The 27,284-nt window shown below is 34.8% G+C and overlaps 2 protein-coding genes and 1 non-coding gene across 3 annotated transcripts; all 3 read left to right on the top strand.

Annotated features, from left to right (window-relative positions):
• The first annotated feature begins 352 nt into the window (after window positions 1-352).
• Window positions 353-4,112, top strand: LOC113322021 (26S proteasome regulatory subunit 6B homolog). The gene is made up of 6 exons (XM_026570019.1): window positions 353-943; window positions 1,964-2,194; window positions 2,321-2,479; window positions 2,653-2,805; window positions 3,129-3,212; window positions 3,674-4,112. Exons 1-6 carry the CDS (start codon window positions 446-448, stop codon window positions 3,806-3,808), a joined length of 1,260 nt encoding a protein of 419 aa, XP_026425804.1. The 5' UTR covers window positions 353-445; the 3' UTR covers window positions 3,809-4,112.
• A 1,333-nt stretch (window positions 4,113-5,445) lies between these two features.
• On the top strand, window positions 5,446-6,540 carry LOC113324209 (gamma-interferon-responsive lysosomal thiol protein-like; the record flags this gene model as incomplete). The annotated part of the gene is made up of 4 exons (XM_026572529.1): window positions 5,446-5,735; window positions 5,839-6,045; window positions 6,134-6,226; window positions 6,352-6,540. Coding segments are annotated over exons 1-4 (750 nt in total), but the record flags the coding sequence as incomplete, so codon positions are not given.
• A 7,199-nt stretch (window positions 6,541-13,739) lies between these two features.
• Window positions 13,740-13,811, top strand: TRNAM-CAU. The gene has a single exon. It is a non-coding gene; the product is annotated as a tRNA-Met (tRNA).
• The last annotated feature ends 13,473 nt before the right edge of the window (window positions 13,812-27,284 follow it).

The following is a 27,284-nucleotide window of genomic DNA, read 5'->3' as shown; positions in this document are numbered from 1 at the left end:
AATTTGATTTTCAAATCGAATTCGTTATTGTAATGCAGATGATTAGAGCAGCGTAAACGGTAAGGATTAGTAGGGGGTCAGATTGAAAATAAAACATATATGATTAAGGGATACATTTGAGGATTTAGAGGATTAGGGAAACATCCCCTTTTTGGTCGTCCAATGAATTTTGAGCTACACCAAAAAATCGTTCAAAATAAAAAAAACAAACTGGGTTTAAACTTTAAAGTATGAAGCCCATAAGAATATTATCGGTAATCCACATCCGAGACCCAGTAAAGAAAGGTATCTTGACCGAAAAGAATTTTCCCATCTATAAGTTTCCAGAACCGACTGCGAAACAAAGAGTAAGGGCTAATTAAAAATCTGAGGTTCACTACTGAAACACATCGAGAAAAGAAGAAGAAACAGCAAAAAAAAAAAAAAAAAAAAAAGAATCACAAAGATGGCTTCGGCCATGGTTTTAGATCCACCAAAATCCATAGAACCACCACCATCATACTCATCAATGGGATCTGATCTCAAAAACCTCTACGAACAGTCGATGACCTACGATGAAGAAGATTTGTATGGTCGTCTCAAGTATCTTCAAAGACAACTCGAATTCATCGATATTCAAGAAGAATATGTTAAAGATGAACTCAAAAATCTCAAGAGAGAATTACTTAGAGCACAGGAAGAAGTTAAAAGGATTCAATCAGTTCCTCTTGTTATCGGTCAATTTATGGAAATGGTTGATCAAAATAATGGGATTGTTGGTTCAACTACTGGTTCTAATTACTATGTTAGGATTTTAAGTACTATTAATAGAGAACTGTTGAAGCCTTCTGCTTCTGTTGCTTTACATCGTCATTCAAATGCTCTTGTTGATGTGTTGCCTCCTGAAGCTGATTCAAGTATTTCTTTGTTGTCTCAATCTGAGAAGCCTGATGTTTCTTACAACGTAAGTCTGTTGTTTCTCTGATTTCTTTTGACCTAATTTTTTGTGACATGTCGGTTCTAGGGTTTGAATTAGGGTTTTGATGTTGGAACTTATCCCCCAGTTGTTTGTTAGAGCTTATTATATTTGATTTACTTGTAGAAGCTTGTAAAGTTTGGGTAAGATTTAGGATTCTAACCCTAAATAGTGGTGTCTATTATTCAACGAAGCCTTAAAATTGCCTATAGGAAACCCTAAATTTAAATAAGGATTAGAAGGTTACACGAGGTCTCCTTAGAATCTAAGTGTTACTTTCTCAGATAATATAGCTGTTTATAAACTACTGTATTGTACTAATAAGAAATATCAGAGATGTATTATCTCAGGAGGTCCATTACTGTTTTTGTTTATCCCACATCAGCCTAGATAGGACTAGATTGGAGACTGACTTATTGACTTCTTAACTTGCTTAATTAATCTATCAGCATGACAATTACATGCTCGTCCAACATTATTTAAATGATAATCTTCTAACTTGCTTGATACTGTATTATCACTAGTGTAGTACCGTCCAAGAGCCCCAAACTTTTCCAGGTAAAATAAAAGCTGTTTCTACTATTCTTAAGCCCTCTAGTATTTGTGGTTTATACAATTACAAGTTTTTTATGGTACTTGCGTCCTGGCATATGCTGGGTCTTTTAGTCCATAAATCTGGCCTATCAGGTTTAGATGGACTCATGGAGAGCATCTAGAAAATTAAGAGAACTCAACTAGTATAATTTTGCACGTGGATCATTTTTTTCTCATATGCGTCTCTTCTTATTTGGTATGTTGAGTTTATGCGATTTGGGATAGTATATTTGGTATGTTGAGTTTATGCAATTTGGGATAGTAAAGATGTTCATTTCGAGTTAATGCTTTCTTATGAACTTTACATGTGAGACGGATTATGCAACGTGATATTTCTTTTTATAAATGGTAGACCATGCCAAACTGAGATAGAACAGATTGTTAATACCCATCCAATTCTCTTATTTTTAACAGGATATTGGAGGTTGTGACATTCAAAAACAAGAAATACGTGAGGCTGTTGAGTTACCACTTACGCATCACGAGCTATACAAGCAGATTGGTATTGATCCACCTCGGGGTGTTCTGCTTTATGGTCCTCCTGGTACTGGTAAAACTATGCTTGCCAAAGCTGTTGCAAATCATACAACTGCTGCTTTCATTCGAGTGGTTGGTTCTGAGTTTGTGCAGAAGTATCTAGGAGAGGTATGACATGAAGAATAGCCTTTCAATAATAGAACTATGTTTATGTTTTTATTTTTATCAATTTTTGATGTATGCAATATGTGCTTTCTTATAATACGTGTGCTGTGATATTTGTATTTATTTTAGGGTCCAAGAATGGTCCGTGATGTTTTCCGTCTTGCGAAAGAGAATGCTCCTGCTATCATCTTTATTGATGAAGTAGATGCCATTGCTACTGCTAGGTTTGATGCCCAAACTGGAGCAGATAGAGAAGTTCAGCGTATTCTCATGGAGCTTCTGAATCAGGTAAGAGTCGTGCTGCAAGATTTCTTGTATACCCTCTATATGTTTTGGGCACAGCTGCTCCCAGTTTATAGTTTTACTTGCCTGAGCTTGTTCTGCTATGCTATTCTATGCTTTTTTCTTTTGTTTGTTTATGAAGCTTAACCCTTCTATTTTTTTTCATATTGCTTTGGCAGATGGATGGATTTGACCAAACAGTGAACGTTAAGGTCATAATGGCAACTAACCGTGCTGACACATTGGATCCTGCACTTCTAAGACCTGGTAGACTTGACAGAAAAATTGAATTTCCTCTTCCTGATAGACGACAAAAGCGACTGGTGTTCCAAGTAAGCGTTTTGATGTTTTGTTACTGTCACAATATTTATGGTCCTGTGTGGGTGGCAACTGATTTCACTTGAATAAAAGCTGGTTGGGGTAGTTTTTCAGTAAAAAACAGTTCATATTTGTTGAACCTCTGCTTGTGGTAGACTCGTTTGTTTATCAAGAAACTTTTACCTCTGTTTAACTATTTCTCATCGGTGGTGCTATCTTTTTTTTTTTGGCTAAAGAATGATGACTGGTTAGCCTGAAGTCTTAACATTGTTCAGACCTCTGTGCTGGTAGTGTTTTGCTGGCAGTAAAACTTATGCTTCAATATATCTTTGTGCAGGTATGCACTGCAAAGATGAACTTGAGCGATGAGGTAGATCTTGAAGACTATGTTTCTCGTCCAGATAAAATCAGCGCTGCAGAGGTTTGTAGGATTCACATTTTATATTTTGTGTTCTTTTATGGGGTGTCTTGGTTAGTAACCTCTCTTGACCATGGTACGAAATGAAATCTGTAAGTTCTGCTGAGTCTTTATGTGGCTCAATATCCAACTGTGTGGTATGTGTTGCGATATTTATAGATTGCTTATTTTTAGTCTAGGGTAATTTTTCTGTTATCAATGAACAAAATGTAATATAGAAGGTAGGGTTTACGACGGTGAAAAAGAGAAAGGGCAGGGCAATTGCGCAACGACTTACTAGTAGTTATTGCGGATGCTCCATATTCTCATGGATTTTTATTTAGCTTTGCCTTTTTGCTCTTTCAGATAATTTAGGATTCTCAAATTGATTCGAATTCGCCTTGTTCTTTTAATAAGTAGAAATCCGTGTGTTGTAATACAACAGTCCATTTAACTGATTGATTGATTATTGATTATGATATCAGATATCTGCTATTTGTCAAGAAGCTGGAATGCATGCTGTCCGCAAGAACCGATATGTTATTCTTCCCAAGGATTTCGAGAAGGGCTACAGGACGAATGTGAAGAAGCCAGACACAGATTTCGATTTTTACAAGTGAGAAGGTTTGCCAGTAAAGGAACTTACAGAAATGCTCTATGAAAAGCACTGGAAAAATTTGACATATGTGAAAGAGCGTTGGATAGCTTTTTGCTTTCCTACCAGAGTAGTGGTTGTGGTGGACTGGAACGACCTTTCTGTTTGATTTGTTAAAACTTTTGCATCTTCTAAGAAATAGCAATGGTCTCTCAAACTTACTTTTGTATTTCTTATTTCAAGGATTGCCATCTCGACTGCTACCTTTTTTATGCACGTCATTTATTTGTAGTTAACTTCTTATATACATTATGTACTTGTTCATCTGATGGGTGCCAGTGTTCGCTTCTTCCAATTAAAGACACTGTCTCCACTGGTCTGCTGAATTTCTTGGTGGTAGGGCGGCATTACCAGCTCGGGAGGTACCGCTAGTTATGTTCTTGTCCAGAGTATCAGCAGAACTTATAGTTGTCTCATGCGTCTCTGCTCATTTCAGCAGCCTCCCGTATCTCCAAGTTCTTAAATCATGTTACCAGTAGTGGGGTCGAATTTCCTAGAGCCATGTCCACGACAACAATGTTGATGTTCACATCCAAAACACTATACGTGTATGGCAATTTGACCAATCACGTTATGCATTTGGAAAGCATTTGGAAAAAGCCGACTGTTACGGGGATATTAGCTAATCAAGGAAAGATTTGAACCTATTGCCACTTTTTTTACGATTAGTGCTGTAGAGGCTTATAGGCCTACTATGATCAGCTAACTTCGAGAATCAAACAAACAAAGGCCGCATCCCAGCTTTTATGAAAAAAAATATGGCTGGATAGCCGTCCGGCCCCGGGAGCTAGAGTGACTCGCGCCAAAAACCACCGTCTGGTTTCACTCTCATTTGTGTGGGTACCAATCAACAACGCATGCATTCAATGAAGACATACAAATCCGGAATGTTTTTGAAATTTTGATATTTACATGAAACAAATTTCCCAATTTTCTCTTTCAATTATACCTATTTCTGACTTTACCCATTTCACACATATCTTTGGAAATATTTCTTCCTTCTTATGACCCTGAAATGAATGCGGTGAAACTCTTTAGTGAAAATTAAGTTCATCACAGCTGACTTTCTTCACCAAAAAAGGTAGAAGATAATTCCAAGCTTTATATCATCGCTCGAACTGGAACGAATGGGTAAGCACTTCACATGTGCAACTCCTTTTCGTTCAATATACTTGCCAACATAGAAATATTCTTGCTGGCAATAAATAGAAGCAAAGAAAAATCTCGGAGTACTAGAGTTTGAAGCTGACCTACTCGATCGGACTACTCCACATGAGTGGCACACAATTACGTATGTTATTCAATTCTTGAGACTATGTGCCCAACCAAGAAACCAAAAGAGTGCCTCCGTATCTGAAGCTTGTACACAAACTATGCACCATGACCAGTTGTACGCGGTTTTGTTCAGCTTGCCCTCAAACAGATCGATATATTTCAAGCTTCTAGCTAGAGTGGGGTATTTGGTGTGAAAAGAATCAATATCCTCCAAAACAGAAACATTAATTGAACTTCAATGAGTCCTACACTCAAGAATTCCAGAAATGGCAAACTGAACTCCTATAAGAACCCCTAGCTAATCCCATCTCAAATGACAGTACTAGTTGGAAATTTTTGTGCAAGGTTCAAAAATCATGGCTTCTTCATCTTCTGCTCTCATTCTTTTCTCTCTTTTAATCGTCTCATTTTCCGCTCCTGCCATCTCAAAACGTCCATCTGCTTCTGATGAGAAAGTCACTTTAAGTCTCTATCAAACTTTATGTCTTGGCTGTTCACGGTTCATAGTCCATCAACTCCCAAAAATCTTTGAATATGGACTCTTTGACATTGTTGATCTCAATCTTGTTCCATATGGAAATGCTAAGCTTTTGAAAAACGGCACAATCATCTGTCAGGTATATTTCTCTCTGACTTTTTTTTTTTAATTATATTTCATTTCACTTACGACGCTTCCAATCAACTAAATGCTTGGTTCCTTTTCCGTTTGATATTTTGCAGCATGGTCCGGATGAGTGTTTCCTGAACACAGTGGAAGCGTGTGCGATCAATATCATGTCTCAGGATGAGTCTTTCGGATTCATACGTTGTGTGCAGAATTTCATTGCTGAAGGAAAGATATATGAGTCGCCTTCTTGCTTAGACAGCAACACGCCCGACCAAGGGAATGCTCTTCATAAATGCTACACAAGTGGATTGGGACAAAAAGTATAGATCGAGTGTTGTTCTGTTGCATTTCATTCTTAACTGTGTTGTATTGCATCTAAACTAACTCTCTCTTGACCATTTTTTACAGCTTGAATTACAGTATGGAAATGTAACTGCTGCTCTTAACCCTCCTCATAAGTATGTTCCATGGGTGACGGTGAACGAAGTGCCCCTACATATGGTAAGTTCGCTCATCACTCAGATCTCACTCTCTTCGTATTCCTCCTATTATCAATTGTGATGGACGTTTTTTTCTCTCTCAATATTAATGTTTATATAAACTGACTTCATTTCTCGTATTGGCAGGATATTGATAACTTCATGAAATATATCTGCAAAGCCTACAAAGGCACTTCTACACCTAAAGCTTGTAAGGAATTACGAGTCGGCATTATCCCTGCGCAACCCATAATACCTAACATGAAAGTCTGTCGCGTGAACGAGACATCTCCTACTACTAAAACCAGGCCTCGAGGAATTACATGGTGGAATTACATATATATATATATATATATATATATATATATATATATATTGTTGGAAAACGATTAATAAAAAAATAATTTTTTAAAGTTTTAATAAAAAATTATAATTTATTGTTTTATTTTGTGAATGAAACTTTTTAGTCCCACATCGTGGAGTTTCCAATTTTTAGTAGTTTTAAGAAACTATATAAACCTTTTAGTCCCACATCGGGGAGTTTTTCTTCTTAAGTTGTATTTGTCAATTATATAAAGAAATTCACTACTTTTGTAAAATCTATGGGAAAGGGGTTGCTCTATATTTTAGAGGGACCCCTAAGAGAAAATATTTTATAGCGGTTTTTAAGCATTCGCGATTTTCCTTAACGGTTTTTTCGGAGTTGCCAAGCTCAAGTTGAGCATCTACTACATATGCTAGTAGTAGGTGTATTAAGGTGTTTTATCCTGGAGATATCCGTCCTGTGAGGGCTATAGCATCACTCTTGAGTGTAGCCGGGCGCTAATGTCTTAAGGACAGCGTGTTGAACACGTGACTCACTCTATTTTCCAAAGTTTTGCCTTGTTGCTGTTGCGGAGATACGGGGAGCTTGTTCGTTTCGTCAAAGCAATCACTTCCATTATAAAGGAGCTAAGTATCAATAACTTTTGCTTATTTGATTTTTCTTTGTTTTTGATTATTGCACCCAACAATCTTAAGACATTAGCATTTGTAATAATCGAAAACGATTGATTGGTTTGTGAATCATGGATGTTAATTGTGGAGTGAAAAACAAAAACAAATTTCTGGTCAGCTGTAGAGTTTCAATTTTATCTTTTAATCTAGAAGGAATTTCGATGAACCCTTTTGACACAACGTAGTAGACATCCTGATAGTTACCCGCGTAAAATTTCAGAATTTTTGGAGTTGTAAAAGTATTTTTTTGATATTTTACAAAACAGAAAAACGTTTCTGAAAAATTCTGACGAGCAGAAAATTGTTGTTAACTAAATTAATTTTTGTGGGGTAACCATGAGTTTTTTGAAACGCTGATTCAAACGAAGTTTGTATATATAGATGTTATCTTCAAAACTCATATTTTACTTTCTGATTTGGAATTGTGATTTGTGAATAAAGGTGTTATCTCCGAGGGACATGGCTAATAGCCGCATGTGGTTGGAAACAAATCTTCCAAAGATGGCAAATGTGAGAACATCGAACGCAACTCTAAGCATGGTCTTCATGATAAAGGTACATTTCGTAAACCTGAATCCGGAATTACTTTAGTTAAGGGTGAGTGTTATGTTTGTAAAATTTCTGGCCACGCGGCAGTAAATTGTAGACAACATAAAAACCTTAATAAGTAGAAAGTTAATGCTAATTTAGTTGAAACAAACTAGAACGAGTTTGGTGGCATGATGTCGGAAGTTATTTTAATAACCAATGTGAGAGACCAGTAGGTGGACTCTGGAGCCACCAAGAATGTTTGTTGAAACAGAGACCTGTTCACCTCCTATCATAGGATAGGGGATGTCGAGAAACTCTTATTGAGTAACTCATATGCAATAGAGGTTGCATAAAAGGAAAAGGTCGAGCAGAAGCTCATATCTGTAATATTCTCACATTGAATGAAGTTTTCATGTTCCGAGCATATGCGAAAATCTTGTATCTTGTTCTGTTGTAGATGGAAAAATATTTAAGATCTTAATTGAATCTGGAAAACTTGTTGTAACTAGGCAGTGATTTTTTAAGCAAGAGTTATAGGACTTTGGGTCTATATAAGCTTAACGGAAAAACTGATGATGTGAACGTAGTTGATTCTTGTGATATCTTTGTGTGATTGATTGTTTTACGTGTGTGGTAGACTTGGAACCGTAAACTTATAAGTCAATGCTTAACTGGCTAGCATAGGCTTCGTACCCAAATTTAGTTTGGATTTTGAACACAAAAGTGAAATCTGTGAAGAATCAAAATATGCTATAAAATCTTTTAGCACAAATGTTCAGAGTAATTCTAAGCCTTTAGAATTAATTCAGTTAGGCCTAGTTGACATGAGTTCAACCCAAAACCACTGTGGTAAAAGATGGTTATAACTTCCGTAGATGATTGTACGAGGTACTATCTTGTATACTTGCTTAGGATAAGGATGACGCCTTAGAAGCCTTAAGATGTATAAACTTGAAGTTGGAAACCAATTAGAAGCCTTGAACATAACAACCGTATCCTTAAGGAGATGATAATTTCCATGTTGATTAGTTCAGGATTACCTGCGGCCTTGTGGGGGGAGGCAGTCCTCTTAACTAGTATATCCTGAATAAAGTACCCTTTTAAGAATCAGATGAAACTCCATATGGTTTATGGAACGGTAGATGACCTTCTTATGAATGTGTCAAAGTGTGGGGGCGTTTGACTAAGATTGTAATTCCTCTTCCTAAAAGAACTAGATTGAAACCAAAAATGTTGATTGTGTTTTCGTATAGGGTATTGAGTATACTTCTACAAATAGATTTTTGGTTGTGTGTTCTGATTTTTTCTGACATTGTGTGAATATTATTACGGAATCTAGGGATGCTGAGTTCTTTGAACATGTTTATTCTAAACCTGTACCTCATTAGAGATGTGTTGTTGATCCCCTAGATTTATCTTCAAATAGTCAGAACTTATTTTAAAGGAAGATGAAGTTGATGTTGAGCCTAAGAGAAGTAAAATAATTAGACTTGAGACTTCTTATGAAACCGACTTCATAACATGCCTAGCTTAGTCTGAGCCACAGACTTGTAAAGAAGCCTTAATATCTACTGAAACCCCATTCTGGTAAGAAGCTTCATTTAGTGAAATGGACTCAGTCCGTTGGAACCAGACTTGGGAGCTTGCTAGTTTACCTCCAGGTTGTAAGACCATGGGATGTAAATGAGTCTTTAAGAGGAAACGATAGGTAGATGAAACTGTGGAAAAATATTAAGCTAAGTTGGTAGCTAAAGGCTATAAACTAAAAGAAGGTGTAGATTTCCTTGATTCTAATTCAATTGTGACGGAAATTACTTCCGTTGAGATACTAATTGTTATTGCTGCCATAAAGAACGTAGAGATACATCAGATGGATGTTAAGACAGCTTTTTCTAAAACCGTGAATTAGGTAAAGAAATTTACATAGATCAACCTGAAGACTTTGTAGTGAAAGGTTGTGAATACAAAGTTTGTAATTTGAAAAATCTTTGTATGGTTTTCAAATAAGCACGTAAACAGTGACATGGAAAATTTAATCATGTGATAATGGATAGTGGATTTAAATTAATGAATCTGACAAGTATGTCTACAAGTAACTTGTTAAGGATGTCTGTGTAATTGTATGCTTGTATGTTGATGATATGCTTGATACAAACATAGATGTGATCAATTCCACTAAAAACATGCACTGAATGAGAACATTGACTTGAAAGACTTGGGCCCTTTTGATGTAATCTTAGGGATGAGGATTAGAAGATAATCAAACATTTATAAGTCTTAGTCGTTCTCATTATGTTGAGTTGTGCTTAAGAGATACAATCAGTCTGATTGTAAACCTGCTTGTACTTCGTACGATTATTCTTGTAGTCTCAAGAAAAATAAGGGTAGTGGAGTATCTTAACTTGAATACTCAAAAGTTATAGGATGTCTGATGAATTTAATGAACTGTAAGAGTCCAGACATTGCCTATATTGTGAGTAAGTTAAGTGGATATAATTGTAGTCCAGAGCAAGAGAATTCAGATGCACTGAGTAGAGTATTATGGTACCTAAAATACTCTTTTGATTTATGAAAGGTATCTTGTTGTCCTTGGGACTTTGATGCAAACTGGATAGTTGACTCAGAGGAGTCTAAGTCTACGAGTGGATATGGTTTCACTCTAACATGTGGGTTTGTTGTTGGAAGATTTCCAAACAAACATATCGCTCAATTCATTATGGAATCTGAGAGTATTGCGTTAGATAAAGCATGAGAGGGGGCCGAGTGCCTAAGATGATTTTTAGAAGACATTCCTCTTTGGATAGGCCTGTGCCAGCTATATCTATACATTGTGTTAGCCAATCTATAATAGTTAAAGCTAAGAAATAACTAATCTCAATCGGCGTTATTTCCATTGATTGGATAAAGTCCAAGGAGAATATCGCGCAATCTTTGACGAAAGTTTGTACAAAGAGATAGTTAAAAATGCATCGAGGGGGTTGGGGCTTAAGCTCATATATTAAACTTGCCATGAAGGATACTCAACCTTGTGACTGGAGATCCCATGATCAAGGTTTCGAATGAGACAACTAATTTGTGGTGGGTAAAGGTAAACACTATCAGAGATTTTCATTCTCTGTCCCTTCCCTATGGTGTAGACGTGATAGTGTGACTGCATGTGGAGGATGACTTTTTAATAAGTCTTAATGAGTTCTATAGTTTCAATTTAAGATTGAAGTGGGGTGTAGCAGTAACACTCTTTATGGAAACTCACCTATCTGAATGAGGAAGTGGGTCGCTTCCTGTGAGAATATGAGCTGATTCTCTAGAGCATTCTGAGAAACAGGATACGTCCAGGGCCAAAACGGACAAAACGGCACGAGCTTGGCAGCAATCTTGGAGATATCACCCGTGGTTGTTATCACGAATTACATCAAATGCTAGCAGTTCAAGACATAGTTCACTGTCTCTAGCAAGTAATCTGGTAATATCTCACTAAGCAAAGGTTCAAGACCTCATGGACACCTCTGCCTAAAATGGTATTTCCTGCGTTTTTTATGTGATTTTCATTTTGATGGTTTTGGTATTACTGGAACTTAGGACCTAAAGGTCATTAAGGGTTCACTAGTTCATGCTTTTTCACTTTGGTGAAAGATACCTATAGTCTCACCATGTGAGAATTAAAGATGAAAGCTCTCAATACTATTATGATTTATGCAATCCATAGTATGACCCTGGGGTCAACACACTTTTGTGTGAGAGAGGACGTAGAAATGACTAGTATGATTTCAACACTTGCACGATCAGTCTGTTTGGATCGTGAGGTTGGGATGTTTATTTACCAAGATCTATCTGTGTTTTCATGTTTTATTGAGTTTTCATTCATGTGGGGGATTGTTGGAAAACGATTAATAAAAAAATAATTTTTTAAAGTTTTAATAAAAAATTATTTATTGTTTTATTTTGTGAATGAAACTTTTTAGTCCCACATCGTGGAGTTTCCAATTTTTAGTAGTTTTAAGAAACTATATAAACCTTTTAGTCCCACATCGGGGTTTTTCTTCTTAAGTTGTATTTGTCAATTATATAAAGAAATTCACTACTTTTGTAAAATCTATGGGAAAGGGGTTGCTCTATATTTTAGAGGGACCCCTAAGAGAAAATATTTTATAGCGGTTTTTAAGCATTCGCGATTTTCCTTAACGGTTTTTTCGGAGTTGCCAAGCTCAAGTTGAGCATCTACTACATATGCTAGTAGTAGGTGTATTAAGGTGTTTTATCCTGGAGATATCCGTCCTGTGAGGGCTATAGCATCACTCTTGAGTGTAGCCGGGCGCTAATGTCTTAAGGACAGCGTGTTGAACACGTGACTCACTCTATTTTCCAAAGTTTTGCCTTGTTGCTGTTGCGGAGATACGGGGAGCTTGTTCGTTTCGTCAAAGCAATCACTTCCATTATAAAGGAGCTAAGTATCAATAACTTTTGCTTATTTGATTTTTCTTTGTTTTTGATTATTGCACCCAACATATATATTTCAGTTCATCACATTTAGTCCAAAGTATTGGTACTCTGAAGGAATTTTATTGGGGCTGTACTGTAGTGATGATGATCTTGTTTTGCTTTCTTAGTAGGAAGAAATAATAACTGATGATGATATTGTTTCCTTCATTTTCTAAATTCTAATTTCACAAACCGTGCGTTTAGTTTCGAGATTAATGAAATACCACACGAATTCAGGTTAGGCAATACTAATGGTGATAAACGGTCCAAATTGTCTTAGGCAAACCCATGTCTGGTAGATTTAAGCTGCCTGAGTAATCCTGGCTTTTCTAAGCTTAAAAAAACTTTGTGGGAGTTACTTAGGGTCAAAATGACTCATGGATGCAGCTTTAGTATCAAAGTAATCCTGGCTTATTGTCAGATGAAAAGACCCTAGAGCACCAGTCTGACTAAAAATTGTAAAATCATAAGGTCAGGCTGCAAGTTGCGGTTATGTCCTTCCATATGAAGGGAATTTGTTTTCGTGATGTGAAAAATAGAACTGAAAAGGGATCTCAACAATCCACACTTCAATTCAGATGAGGTTGAATTGGCTCTCTTTCCATCTTCTGGCAAGTATTTTAAGCCTCCTCCTAAATTTGTTACCTGGAAGACTTTGAACCCATTTCACACATATTTTTGGAACATTTCTTCCTTCTTAAGCTCAGAATTAAATGTGCTGAAACTCTTTAATGAAAATTAGGTTCACTACAGCTCACTTTCTTCACCAAGCTTTATATCATCGCTCGAACTGGAACGAATAGGTAAGAGCTTCACATGTGCAACTCCTTTTCATTCAATATATTTACCAACATGGAAATGTTCCCGTTTGCAAGACAGAAGCACAATCTGACCTACTCGATCGGCCTACTCCACACTGGCACAACATTATTCAATTCTTAAGCCTATTCATTCCCCCAACCAAGAAACAAAAGAGTGCCTGCAAATCTGAAGCTTGTACTCAAACTATGCACCACGACCAGTTGTACGCCATTTTTCTCAGCGTATATGGTGCATTCGATGTATTTCAAGCTTCTAAAATGGAGTATGGGGGGTGTGCATACACGCATTAATTGCCATCTAAAATTTTAGCAAGGAACTGGAAATATCTGAGAGCACTGAAAATGTAAGGTATTTTCATTACGATATGTGTTGAGTGTTGTCTGTAGCTTGGGGCAGCAAGAATTTTTCCAAATTGCTCTCAGAACTGTGTTGGACATTACTTGATTCTTCTGGAGGTGGTAAATGTGCATCTGGATATTTCTAGGGACATGTAATTAACATCTCAAAATTTGTGCTGATACGATTAGTGATTACCTGATCTCCTGAGTCTAGACATTATCCGAATTCCGAGTCCAGAAAGGTTGATAAGTTAAAACTTTCAGAGGACAACGCATTGAAGTTTTCATCTCTCCCTCCAGGCAATGGCCATTGCCCAGGGGTCAAACTCGTCAAAATCTTAGCCTAATATTTAGTTCTGAGTTCAACAAATCAGAGTGGCGCAGCGGAAGCGTGGTGGGCCCATAACCCACAGGTCCCAGGATCGAAACCTGGCTCTGATATTTTATTTTTTTTTATTTTTTTTTGAGTTATACGATCTGATATCCCTAATGCAGATTTCCAACAAGATTGTAGTGATGATGATCTTATCTTTCATGTTTTGACTAAACCCTGCTCCTCCTAGATTCCAAATTATAAAACAACACCCCAATAAAAGGATAAAGTTGAATAGTATTTGGTGGTTGGAGTTGCAGTTTCCTAATACCAACATGTGAGTCTCCACTCCATGGCCTCTCGTCTATGGTACTATTATTGCCACAATTACTAATACTTAATTACTGATTACCAACTAATATAGGTGGTTTATGTGCACATGAAGACAACTCATCCAACAAGATAACATAGATTCGTTTGGTGTTTTAGAGAGAGTGTCATTTGATAATTCATAGCTTAATTTTAGCTTAAAACTAACTTGAAAAATCAGTTATAGATGGCGTTGCTTAAAAGAAAGGAATATTATTGGTGGTGGAACTACAGGTTGTTTTCTTTACTATGATTGCAGCTGGTCCACTTATCCGACTGAACATATTCCATTTCATCAGAATCTAAAGGTATGGTATGGTGTGTGATGACATGGGAGGTTCTGTTACTGTAGTTACATTGACATTTTCCGTTGTGCGGCTTGTGCCTAAATGGTGAAGACGATTTCGGAAGTTAAGAGTGTGCATCACTTGATTCACTTTATAAGCTGAGGACTTGAAAATCATCCGAGTCGTACAACAATTTTTCGTTTTTGAGGTGAAATACAAATTCTTTATTTTGCGAGACATTTTTCGGGGCATTGCATATATATATTATGGGTCATGATTGACTTTTTTTTGAGAAAATTTTGGATCATGGTGTAGATTTTAAGTCAGAAAGTAAATTTTGTTTATATCATTTTTTTTAGCTCATCATAAAAGTTTAGATTGCATTTTTTAGTCATGCTGACAAATTTTGGGACAAACACAATTTCAGGTGGATGATACTGATTTCAGATTAATGCGTATGAATTTTGGGTTTTAGTAGCTATTTTATGGTACATTTTGAATCTCGAGGCACAAAAATCTCTAATAGATTATCTTTTCATAGATCAAAGGTTTCAACTAAGAAGTTGTGTTTGGTCTCAAAGACGGTTCCTATATATAATGGCAAGTTTTTTTAAGTTTGCTATATCAGGCGGCTTGGCAAACTAACCACACTTCTATGAGAAAGGCGGAGCAATAGACTTTATATCGAACGATCATATAGAGAGCGCCAGTAATAAAATTTTCATCTCTGATCGTTTTGTCTATGTCGTTCAATGTAATTAATATTGTCAATGATATTGACTCTAATCCGCCTATAAATAAGCACACCTTCAACCATTCCTCTTCGTACATTATCTTCTTTACCTTTCTCCGAAATTCTTCTAAACAAAAATCTTTATGATTTTTTGTTCTTAATTCTCTCTACATGTTTTTTGTCCTAAATTTTCTACAAAATGAATAATCCAAAAGAAAAAAGAATCAACAAAATCAAGTTATCAACCAACACCCAAAAGAGTGGATTAAGATATGAGCGTGATAAAGAATACAAGTTTCAAAATTTTAGACAACAAGTTGGTGATGGTATATTCTCCTTCCATGTATCTAGCTATCCAGAGCAAGTTAATTCAGTCAATAGAAGTGGTAGGTGGTCTGAGTTCAATACGGTGTTAGAATACCATCCCCCTGTTGCTAGATATGGAGTTCAGAAATATCCTTGGTAGCGTTTATATTTTATAAAACCTAAAAAGCATAGGATTTGTTAAAGTTATATTAGAAAGACGTGCAAGACTACAAATACATTCTTTTTCAAGGATTTTGAATGTGGTAAGTTTATTTACCCTTGTAATTAAATTTTTAGATTTATTTTCTAATTTATTTACATTCAACAAACTTAAATTAAGAAATGTTGTTTATAGGAGTTATATTGTTAGATTTATACATGTTGACGGGTATTTTATGTGGGGGAAATATACTTCCATCCGACAAATGAAAGTTGCGAAGATGAAGGCAATACAGATATTGCAGAGATGAGAAGAGGAACAAAGTTGTCAAGAAAAATGTTTAAACGTGAACAGAAAGATAAAAGAATAAGAATGCTACGTTTTTTAATCTTCGAAAGTAGTGTAATTCATAAAACAAACTATGCTTGTATATATAGGCTTAAGATAACTAAATTAAGAAGTTAACTAAGAATAAGATACCTAAACTAATAATATAACTAGGGAAAGAATAACGTGAAAAGGGAAACAGAGAAATAAAGGTATTTTCTATGCTACGACTTCAAACTGTGTAGGATGTTCTGCATCAATCCCCCTTCTTGAAAATAGCTGGTCTGTGAGTTAGCTGTAATAAATAAGAGTTCATTATCACCATGAAAAGCGAATATTTCTTGGAAATTGAACACATTGGAAATATTACAATCTTTAGGTAGATCAATCACATAAGCATTGTCATTGATCTTCTATAAAATCTTAAAAGGGCCGTACTTCTTCATTTTGGTCTTATTATAAGTTCCCACAGGAAATATTTCTTTGTGAAGATGAATCATGATTAGCTTTCCCTACTGAAATGTCTTGAATCTCTTATGCTTATCTGCAGCATCCTTGTACTTTGCATTAGATTTCTCAGGTTTTGATTTCACTTTATGATGAAGCTGAGAATTATCTATCAAAGCATCAACTTTCACATTGAACTTATGTAACTCAGGTCGTACTACCAAGTCTAGGACATGATTGGGTACCTTTAAATAAACAATCTCAAATGGAGTCTTACCAGTACAACAATTTACTGAAGTGTTAAAAGCAAACTCCTTATGAGGTAATATAGTATCCCACTGCTTTTTATTGACAACATTTAAATCTAATCAAATTGCCCAAAGAATGATTGAAAACTTCAGTTTGTCCATCTGTTTGAGGATGAGAAGTAGTGGTGCAATGTAGTTCTGAAATACATACACAATGTCTTCCAGAAATAACTCAAGCTATCTCTATAAAAAGTAATAGTATTGATCAATATGATTGATAATTTGTGATGATACATGGGAAATCAGTTCTAAATTTCCAAAGAAATTCTAAGGTTATTCTGAATGTAAATTCACAAAAAGAGAAACTAAACGAACCTGATATTTTCTCTTATTTTGAAGATCATGTGCACTGTGATTTCTTAAATATCTTAATAAAAAAAAGACTGTCATTAGCTTTCTTCTCTGGAATACCATCCTGCAGGTATTTTGGTAAACCATTCCTCCAATCATCGATCACGATTTGATTAATATTCGCTTTAAATATTGCTCTGCTGGATTTTGGATTCAGTGGATTTGACTTTGTTGGATCTTTATTAATTAGGATATTGCATCGCTCCTCGTAGGATTTCAAGATACTTGAGACTTCGTATAGAAAACCAAAAATATTTGTAACATCCCAAAAAATGGGATGTCTTAGCAAATTTTCGGGGTTATGTTGATAGCACGTATACAATTGATCTTCGGATTTAGAAAAACGATCAATCAAACCCATTGCTTTGGGACAATGAAAGGGTTGGCCAAAAAGATATTCCACGATTTTTCCCGTAGCAAAATAATTTGTAAAAAATAGTAATATTTTTACAGATTTAACTTTATTATGCAACATATGAATTAATATACATGAAACCAAGAGAAATTTTCTTACCAGCAAGGATGTTATTAAATGTATTTGTTTTTCTCACCATTTCAGTTAATTTAGCACATTGAACTTTAATGTGTTTGCTTCCACTATTAGTTCCCATGTAGTTGAGATTTTGGTACTTTATGAAGTGGTTCACCATCATGCTTCAAGTTTTCTATGTTTAGGATCCGAACATTGAGACCCTATGTATTATGATATGTTTAGGGCGTGATCGATGTTTTATTTTATTTTTCATATAATTATTTACAAAGGAATACTATCTTTTTTTAATATAATTTTTCTTTAGATTATGGTATGATGTTTCATTTTTCTTATGTTATCATGGAACAATCTAAAACTGCATTTATAATATCTTAAAATAATTGTTTTGCATGTTAATATTAACTTAATTATAAAATTATGTCTCATGTGTTCAAAAGAAAAAATAATTAAAAACCAATTGATTTGAAATAAAAATAATAATATTATTAGATATGGATAAATATTAATAAGAGAGAAAAATGGGACCTTTCCTTCGTATCTTTTTATGCTTGGTTTTTTCGTGTGAAAACTTCATCCCGGAATGGGTGCCACATGGTTTGCCAGTTTCCATTTTTATTTAAACTCATTTGTAAAAACACGTACAACTTTGTGATAACCCTTTTGAAATCCATAACAAAGTATTAGAAAACTCTCTCCAACAAAATGAACCACTATAGTGAGAAAAACATAGGACCAATGTTTTCTTATATAGAAATTTTCTTGGTATGGACGTGAAGACTGATAAAAGTTCTGAACCATATTATTCGGGAAACACTACATTAATTTAATCTTTCAACATTTGACCATTTTCCCCTTTGGTAAGACCTAATTAAGTTGGTCCAAATTTTTATAGTTTCTATAAAATCTCGGTAACTACTATTCTCCCTATTTATTTTGTTGGTTTCCAAGTCTTTTGACCAATCTAACCTAAATTTTAGTAGAAGCTATTTCTACTCCTTACACGTGGATCGTCAAAATTATTAAAGTGGTAAGTGATTCACACACAAAAAAGGGCGTCCCGGCCGAATACTGACATGGATTTCACGCCTATATTATATATTATTAGATGGCTAGGTGATTCATATTGAAATGGTACCAAAACGCAACAACCATTTAAAATAACTCTACTATTCGAATCATAATTTTTCCTCTCGATTACACAGTCACTTTCCAATTTTATTATTTTATGATGTAATTTTTTAAATTACATTATTTTCCCTATATGTAATCCATGTATGCATATCGGTCCAGATAGGCATATTGATAACAATCTAACTAAAATGAAGAATGTTGGCTTGGTGTCTCCTAAAGTTAAATGTCTTAATGAAGAAATTGTAATATAATCTCCTTGATATACAGAAGAAACGTTATTTCTCTGAAGTTTGTTAACAGTCCAACATTTATTATTTGGTCAAAACTAACATTATGTATACAGAACTAACGTTGTAATGAGTTTGTAATTTTTATTGATGTAACATGCTTGATTTTATTAAGAGATTTTTTTAAATATTTATTTAGGGATTATCCGGTTAAAAATTCCTTAACCATTAAAAAAGGAGATTCGGTTATTAGAAGTAATGTTTCTTCCGAATGTAAGCGTATGTTACTTTTGTATAAAGTATGCAAGCATAAACTTGTCAAAACATGACATAGCTTATTTCACTTTATCTAATAGCACATTGAATACCACAAACTAAAATTTATACAAGAGCCGCGTTCACAACATCAATGTCTTTGTAATTCCAAGTACTACATCATCTTGAGTTGAAGTCAATTTCATTAATAATTTTTCCTCTCAAGGATGATGATTAGAGGTGAGTGGCAGTCTGTACGCACTGAGAAAAGAATATGATAAGTCATAAGATCGACCCATCTGGAAGTGACCTGCCAATCCTTTAACGAAATCATCATAGGATGTGTGGTCTTCATCCAACTGCATTTTTTTCTTATGTACTATGGTGTTATCCTTCATCAATTGGCTTTAGAAGGAGGAGATCGTGGATTGGTGAATTAAGGCGCAAGTTAATGATAATTAGTTTATCTTACTACATAAAGTAGTGAAATCAGAAAAAAGGCGTGCCCTTGGAGAAGATTTGTTGTCATTGTGTTATCAAGATTCGGTCTAGATATATATTTTTATCTCCGAAGATACTTCTAAAATATGTGCTCGTATTAGATGTTTTAGTATACCATTGAATCTCTCTTTATGGTACAATAAATCACAATGGAGTTTCTATATATACTACTAAACATCTCACATTTTGGTAATAAAACCTATACCCCCGAAAAAATTTCGTATACAATACACAATATGAGTGAATTGTACCCATTTTGTTATCCAAATCCATCACTCGAATCATTATTTTCCTCTCATTATATATTATTTTCCCATTTCACAAAAAGTTATTTTTTTCACTTCTAGAAGTCATTCAGAAATTGTTTACCCAAACTAACTTCTGACGTTTTTGCTTCCAGAAGTCAAAAAGTAACTTCTGAATGTGTATCCAAACGCGCTATAAGAGTGTGCATCACTTGGTTCACTTTATAAGCCGAGGACTTGAAAATCATATCAATCATCATTGTACAAAATATAGATGCTTATTATCAAATTCATGTTTTCACATGAAATTGAGCGAAGTAATCAAATTTTGTGTGTTAACACAAAAATGAGCAAAATACACTGATTTTGTGTGTTTCCACAAAATTGGGCATTTAAGTGAAATAATTAATTTTTGTGTGTTGATATGAAATTGAGTGAAATAAGCAAATTTTGTGTGTTGACAAAAAATTGAAATATTCTGAATCGTGCAACAATTTTTTTTGAGGTGGAACAAAAATTCTTTGCTTTGCGAGACAGAGTTCAAGGCATTGTGTATATTCCTGGTCACAACGTGAAGTTTGACTTTTTTTTGAGGCAAATCTTGGACCATGGTGTAGATTTTAAATCACAAAGTAAATTTTGCATTACATGACATAATTTATATCATTAGTAAATTTTGACCCACCATATAGAGTTTAGGTTGCAATTTTTCAGTCATGATGACAAATTTTTGGACATAAAAAATTCCAAGTGGATGATACTGATTTCAAATCAATGCAAATGAATTTTGGGTTTTGGTAGCTATTTTACTAGTCACATGGTTGATTTTGAGTCTCGTGGCACAAAAGTTTCTAATAGATTGTATTTTCATAGATCAAAAAATTCAACTAAGAAGTTGTGTTTGGTCTCAAAGGCGGTTCCTACATATAATGACAAGTTTTTTTGAGTTTGCTATATCAGGTGGCTTGGAAAACTAACCACGCTGTTATGAGAAAAAGAGGAGCAATAGACTTTTTATCGAACGATCATATAAAGAGCGTCAGTGATAAAATTTTCATCGCTGGCGGTTTGTCGTTCAATGTAATTAATATTTCCGACGATTGACTCTAATCCTCCTATAAATAAGCACACCTTCAACCATTCCTCTTCGTACATTATCTTATTTACCTTTCTCCGAAATTCTTTTAAACAAAAATCTTTCTGATTCCTTGTTCTTAATTCTCTCTACATATTTTTTGTCCTAAATTTTTCTTCAAAATGAATAATCCGAAAGCAAAAAGAATCAACAAAATCAAAGGATCAACCGACACCCAAATGAGTGGATTAAGATATGGACGTGATAAAGAATACAAGTTTCAAAATGTCAGACAACAAGTTGGTGATGGTATATTCTCCGTGCATGTATCTATCTATCCAGAGAAAGTTAATTTAGTCAATTGAAGTGGTAGGTGGTCTGAGTTCAATACGGTGTTAGAATACCATCCCCCTATTACTAGATATGGAGTTTGGAAATATCCTTGGTAGCGTTTATATTTTATAAAACCTAAAAAGTATAGGATTTGTTCAAGTTATATTAGAAAGACGTGGAAGACTACAAACACATTCTTTTTCAAGGATTTTGAATGTGGTAAGTTTGTTTACACTTGTAATTAAATTTTTAAATTTAGTTTCTAATTTATTTACATTCAACAAACTTAAATTAAGAATATGTTGGTTAAAGGAGTTTCACTGTTAGATTTATACATGTTGACGGGTATTTTATGTGGGGGAAATGTACTTCCATCCGACAAATTAAAGTGGGAGTCGGAAGGAAGATGGAAAGACAAACTTCAACTTTACTCAAATGATTCAGAAGGAAACCCAGATCATAGAAGATCAAAATATCATGGACTAAAAGTGTGTAGGTTCAATAGTTTTTTAAAGTGTTATGCTAATAATATGAATGAAAACAGAATACCGTAAAGAACTTATTTGTTTCGTGAACATTCCGAGGAGCTTGAATGTGTGTTTATGTTGTGGACAGTAGGTCAACGTCTATTTCCAAATTCTAGCTTAGTTAAATTACTTTTTTTTTTGAATCGTTAGAAGATCTAGATCAAACATTGACACATAACTAGGAGTATGCAATTTATCAGTACTTTATATAAATTTTGACAGCAGGGATGGAGCTAGAAATTGAATGCAAGGGGGATAAACTTATATAAATTTAATTCAAGGGGGAAAATAACAAATTTTTCTGATAGGTACTAAGGAATTTCAAGGACTTTTAAGAGAATATAATTTTTTTAGGGGGCGGGAGCCACCCTTGGTTAAGCTGTAGCTCCGTCCCTGTTTGGCAGATGCTCGTGTTCCAAAGAAATCCTGAATGGGTTTTGGGGAGTGTTGGAGGTAAGAAATACAATATATTCCATCATTTATTTATTATCGCTACAAATTTTGAGAAGGAAAATGTACTAACCCAACAATGTTATTATTTTCAGTATTTGTGAACCTTATCTTCACAATATCACAAATATTTTTCCAGTCATATAGAAATACAATACCGATAATTGTACGACGGTTCAGATTGAAGATGATTAACATGTTACCTTGGTTTTGAGGATTCAACATCTGTGTAAGACAACTAATAAAATTGTTATCACACTGTATCTATAAATCCATGAGTATGAGAATGTGAAATCCCAGAGTATGATACACCTATAAGCCACAAATGAATTATGTTATACAGTCATATTTTCGAATGAGTGTCGCATTATGTTATATGGATTATGGCGAAAGACACCTTCTTCAGCTCCTAGGAAGAAAGGTGAAAGCCATCAACCCATATCCAAGTGGAGAGATTTCTTACAATGATTACTTAGTTTTGACAAGGGATGGTCCAAATTGGGAACAAGCTGAAAGATTTGATCCAGAAGGCTCATGATGAAGTTGATTATTTGTCTTGGTTTAACACGATTTATAAGCCAAATAATGTTGTGCAACCGTAAAATTTGGGTCGGGGATATCTCAGCTTTAGGTAAGATTCCATTGTCGTATGGATATCTTCCTCATTAACCTCCACCATAGGCGACCAACGTATTTTCATATCCCAATGTTTCATCATCGGCTATGCTACCATTTACTTAAAAAATAGATAGTATATCTTCGGAAGGAGATATTATTTTTATTCCAATTAGTAATGAAGGTCTTGAACGGGCTTATTCATATTGGGGGGGGGGGGGGGGGGACAAGCTACACCGAAGTAGTATCATAGCCAGTTGATCGATTATGATGATCTGGGTATCTCACATATTTCACTCAGATGAAATGAAAAAACTCAGGGATAACATGATGTTTGACATTTCTACTTCGAGATATTCCAGTCATAATGATATAGGTCCAAGTCATGGTGGCATAACTTCAAATCATGGTGGTATACGTTCAATTCATAGTGGGTTGTAAGTTGAAGTCATAGTGGTGTAAGTTTAAGTCCGGTGGTGTAGGAGGTTCAAGTCATGGTGTTGGAAGTCAACGAAGTTTGAGAAGTCGTGGAAGTCATGAAAGTCACAAAAGTCGTCGTCCTACTCCAAATATAGTGGTAGATACTCAGTTAACAACAAGTGATGAAGTAATTGACATGGAAAAAACTCATGGAGGTTTGTTTAACCAATTTCCAACTGACACTATGACTCCTCACGATGGCTTGAACAATGAAGAAGTTAGGAAATCTACTCTTTATACCCCAACTGCCTCAAACACATTGATATTTCACCTATTTCAAGATTACTATTGTGTTACCCTCCACATGAATGATCCCCCTTAGGTTATTTTTCAAGGTTTTGGAGACAATTCTGATGAGACTCAACCACCATATGAGACTCAAACTGGTGAGATCTCTATCACGTTGAACACCACTCTTGATAAAAAAAACAACCACGGGATGGATCTTTATTGGTCAGGAAAATCGATAGTTTATGGATGTAATTTCATTTCAATCTTTCTGATGTAGTTGATTTATTTTTATTAATGAAAATTATTTTAAGTTAATGTTCAAATCAAAGTTGGTTTAACATTTCAGTAAAGTTTTATTAGACCAAACTTTTAATTAAAATAACAAAATCGTGTTACATAACACTTAATTAAATTAAATACTTGCACATAGAATTCATACTTAAACCATCTTATAGTGGCTACAACAAATTTGGAATGTTCAAAAAATTATCTTAAAATTTATGTTCAAACCGAAACTGATTTAACATTTCAGTAAAGTTTTATTAGACCAAACATTTAATTAAAAAAACGCGATCGCATTACACAATAATATTATTACATAACACTTAATCAAATTAAATCCTTGCACATGAATCTTATAGAATTCATAGCAATCATCATACTTAAACCCTCTTATATTGGCTTCAACAAATTTGGAATGAGCTCTAATTTTATAAGATATATAATAAGTTAATATGATTTTTATTTAAATAAAATTGAATAGTTAAAGAAAAGGTTATCAAGATACTCACTAGTTCGGCAATGGTCAATTCAGGATGATCCCCTTTATCATCCACAAAATTTCCGCATACTTTCTCACGTCTTATTTGGTATAGGAAAATCCAGTTTGAAGTTTGTTCGTCTTTAGTTTTCATTACCGGCTAATGCAATAAACCTTGGAAACACACTGTCCCATAAATTAAAATTTGTTAAGTTGAAATATCCACCACTTGAAACTGATATATCTAGGATTGAATAAGAGATATATCCTCGTCTCGTGTGAAGCGAGCACTAACAATTTCGGTGTAGAGATGGTATAAGTTGAATCGTATGAGATTGAATATTTATAGAGGATTAAGTACTAGCGATTGGATGATGAACCACTAAGCGATGACCATAGCATCGAGCGAAAGTCTCATTCTCGTTGGCGTTGTAATGACTAGCGAGCGCTATCGTGACCACCGAGTGATGGACATACTATCGCTTGGTAGAATCTATATCGCACCTGGTTAAGCGCTATACTTACCATTTTTCCAGTTATGTTTACCACTTTGCCATGTTCATAGTGGGTGCAGAAGTGGTAAACTAGAAAATATACCATGCAAATAAAAACTGATCTAAGCAAATATTTATTGTGAGATTTTAAGTCGTAACTGGGATACCTAGGTCACTTTGCAAAAGTTTGAATTATAACGAAAAATTTTGGTTAAGTTGAAGATTTTTGAATACAAATTAAGTTCACGAGAAATTTTGTGGGGTCATAAGCGAGCAACTTAGAGCTTCCATAGCCACGACTATAAGAAAATTTGGTTGGGTCATAATCGAGCAACTTAGAGCGTCCATAGCCAAATTTGGTTTGGAAATCAACCACGGTCGTTTGGACCAAAACAATTATAGTATGGGATTTCTATGGTTTGGGACTAAATTATTCGCCAAGCCAGATTATAACCAAAGATAATGAGGCATGAGTACGGTGAGGTGAGAGATCGGGCGTTGATACCATGAGCGTCAAAATTTAGGCGTAAGTATAATTCACTTTTAGGAATCAGACGCAAGTATAATCAATGTCTAGGATTTAGGCTCAAGTATAATTTCATGTCTAGGTTTATTTAGTTGGTCGCTAATTACACCAACACTTGCTCCATGTGTTACTTACACCTGTGCCCAAACTTCAGACGTGCATCACCCTCAGAGGCCATTTACATTTGCGCTTGAATAAAATTTAGTCTTCTCCCGTTGCTCTTCTAATCTGAAAACACCGAAAAAAAAGCTTTTAGTCTATATTTGGTCTTTAGCCCGCTTCATGACTTTGGACGCTCTCAAGGTCATGATGCGAATTTTGGCTACATGGACCAAAGTTATGTGGCAGATCTTATGATATATTACAATATTTTTATATTATGATGATGCTGATCACTATGCGTATTTAAGGGTAAATTTCAGATTATACTGATAGACTTTATCCTGAAATTTTGTATTTGATATTATGGTGTATATGCTAGACCGTAATTAATCAAACTGATTAAAATTAAGATCAACTGGTTATTAAAATATCATTTTTTTACATTGTTTATCAGAATATCACCTAGTTTTCAATAATATTTATTACTCTCTCCGTTTTAAGAAGATAGGTTGATTTCATGTATAATTTGTACATGAAACTAGCTTATCTTTTTAAAATGAAAGTAGTAGTTTTTTCAAAACTTGTAACTCTTTCATCCATGTGTTATAATCAACCGATGACAACATTCTAAATTTTAAAACAATCCCAAAATTATCTAGGAATATTCGATCGACATCCGATCATCCTCGCAAATCACAAAGTTGATGAATTATCAAGTAGCCTTATCGGCTGTGTATCTATGGCCATTGTAGATTCGTAGCCAGCCAGCAATCATCTCTTCATTGATTGCATCCCCATTATTCACACGTTACATGTTCATGTAATGCAAACATTCTTAAGTCTACATCTACAAAAGAAATGAAAACAATTTATTAGGAATTATTTATGGGTCATACCAATAATATACCGCTCGTTTGATATATATTTATTTTAAGGCAAATTAGGATGTGTATATGCATTGAAACCGACCTTGGTCAGAAGCAAGAAAGCAAGGGACTGATAAATGGTGTTTGGATATAAAACAATGACTAGTCTAGATCGAATTGAAACATAGTACGTGGTTCAGGTCAAAATTTTCGGCCTTTAAAACCACGAGCAAACCCTACCAAGACCCATCCTAACATGCACGCAAACGTGAATATACATGGAACCTATTTGGCTATTAATTTCCACTTGAATGAAAATTAAATGAGAGTGAGTGAGACTACAGCTCGCACTGGTGACTCACAATGAACCACTTCAAATCTTCAACAGTTCTTCTCAACCTCCGGTGTCCATGGCTTAAAATGATAGTAATGTAAAAAGCTGATAAGATGTATCATAGAGAAACATCTCAACAGCGCTAAGCACATTTTCCTGGCAATTTGCTTAGACTTTTCACTCGGAGGCAGTACACCTATTCTACCAAACTATCTACCCATTTTATTTTATTTTGAAGTCATGTTTTACACGGTTTAATTATTATGAATTTTTGGAGTAGAAACATGCAAATGTTGCAAATTATATCTTGGTCATCCAACTACGCGGTACAATGTAAAAGCAGCACCAGAGTACAAAGACATGAGTTAGAATGACCAGAATTGACTGACAAACCTAACAAACTAACTACTCCGGCAGGCTCAGCCAGAAACCATAAACAACTACAAACTCCAGTCAACTATACTCTGTTAATAATTTCTTCTTAACTGATTAAACTCGACCATATAAAGATATGATAAAAAATAAATAATTCATCCACACCAAATATACACGTACATAACATCATCACCGTAGCTTCTTCCTAGAGTTGCACAAAAACGAATCTCAATATATAAACAGGTGTAACTAACCAGAGTATTATATTGGTCACAGTACTGGACTATGAGCCA

This window comes from Papaver somniferum, chromosome 11 (genome assembly GCF_003573695.1).
Source record: "Papaver somniferum cultivar HN1 chromosome 11, ASM357369v1, whole genome shotgun sequence".
Taxonomy (NCBI): domain Eukaryota; kingdom Viridiplantae; phylum Streptophyta; class Magnoliopsida; order Ranunculales; family Papaveraceae; genus Papaver; species Papaver somniferum.
The sequence above is the reverse complement of the archived record's forward strand: the minus strand, read 5'-3'. Positions and strand labels throughout refer to the sequence as shown.

Excerpts from the sequence above, each read along its gene's own strand:
- LOC113322021 (XM_026570019.1), top strand. The coding sequence starts at position 446 with ATGGCTTCGGCCATGGTTTTAGATCCACCAAAATCCATAGAACCACCA. Across the intron at positions 944-1,963 it reads AGCCTGATGTTTCTTACAAC|GATATTGGAGGTTGTGACAT; the intron begins GTAAGTCTGTTG and ends TATTTTTAACAG. Across the intron at positions 2,806-3,128 it reads AAAAGCGACTGGTGTTCCAA|GTATGCACTGCAAAGATGAA; the intron begins GTAAGCGTTTTG and ends ATCTTTGTGCAG.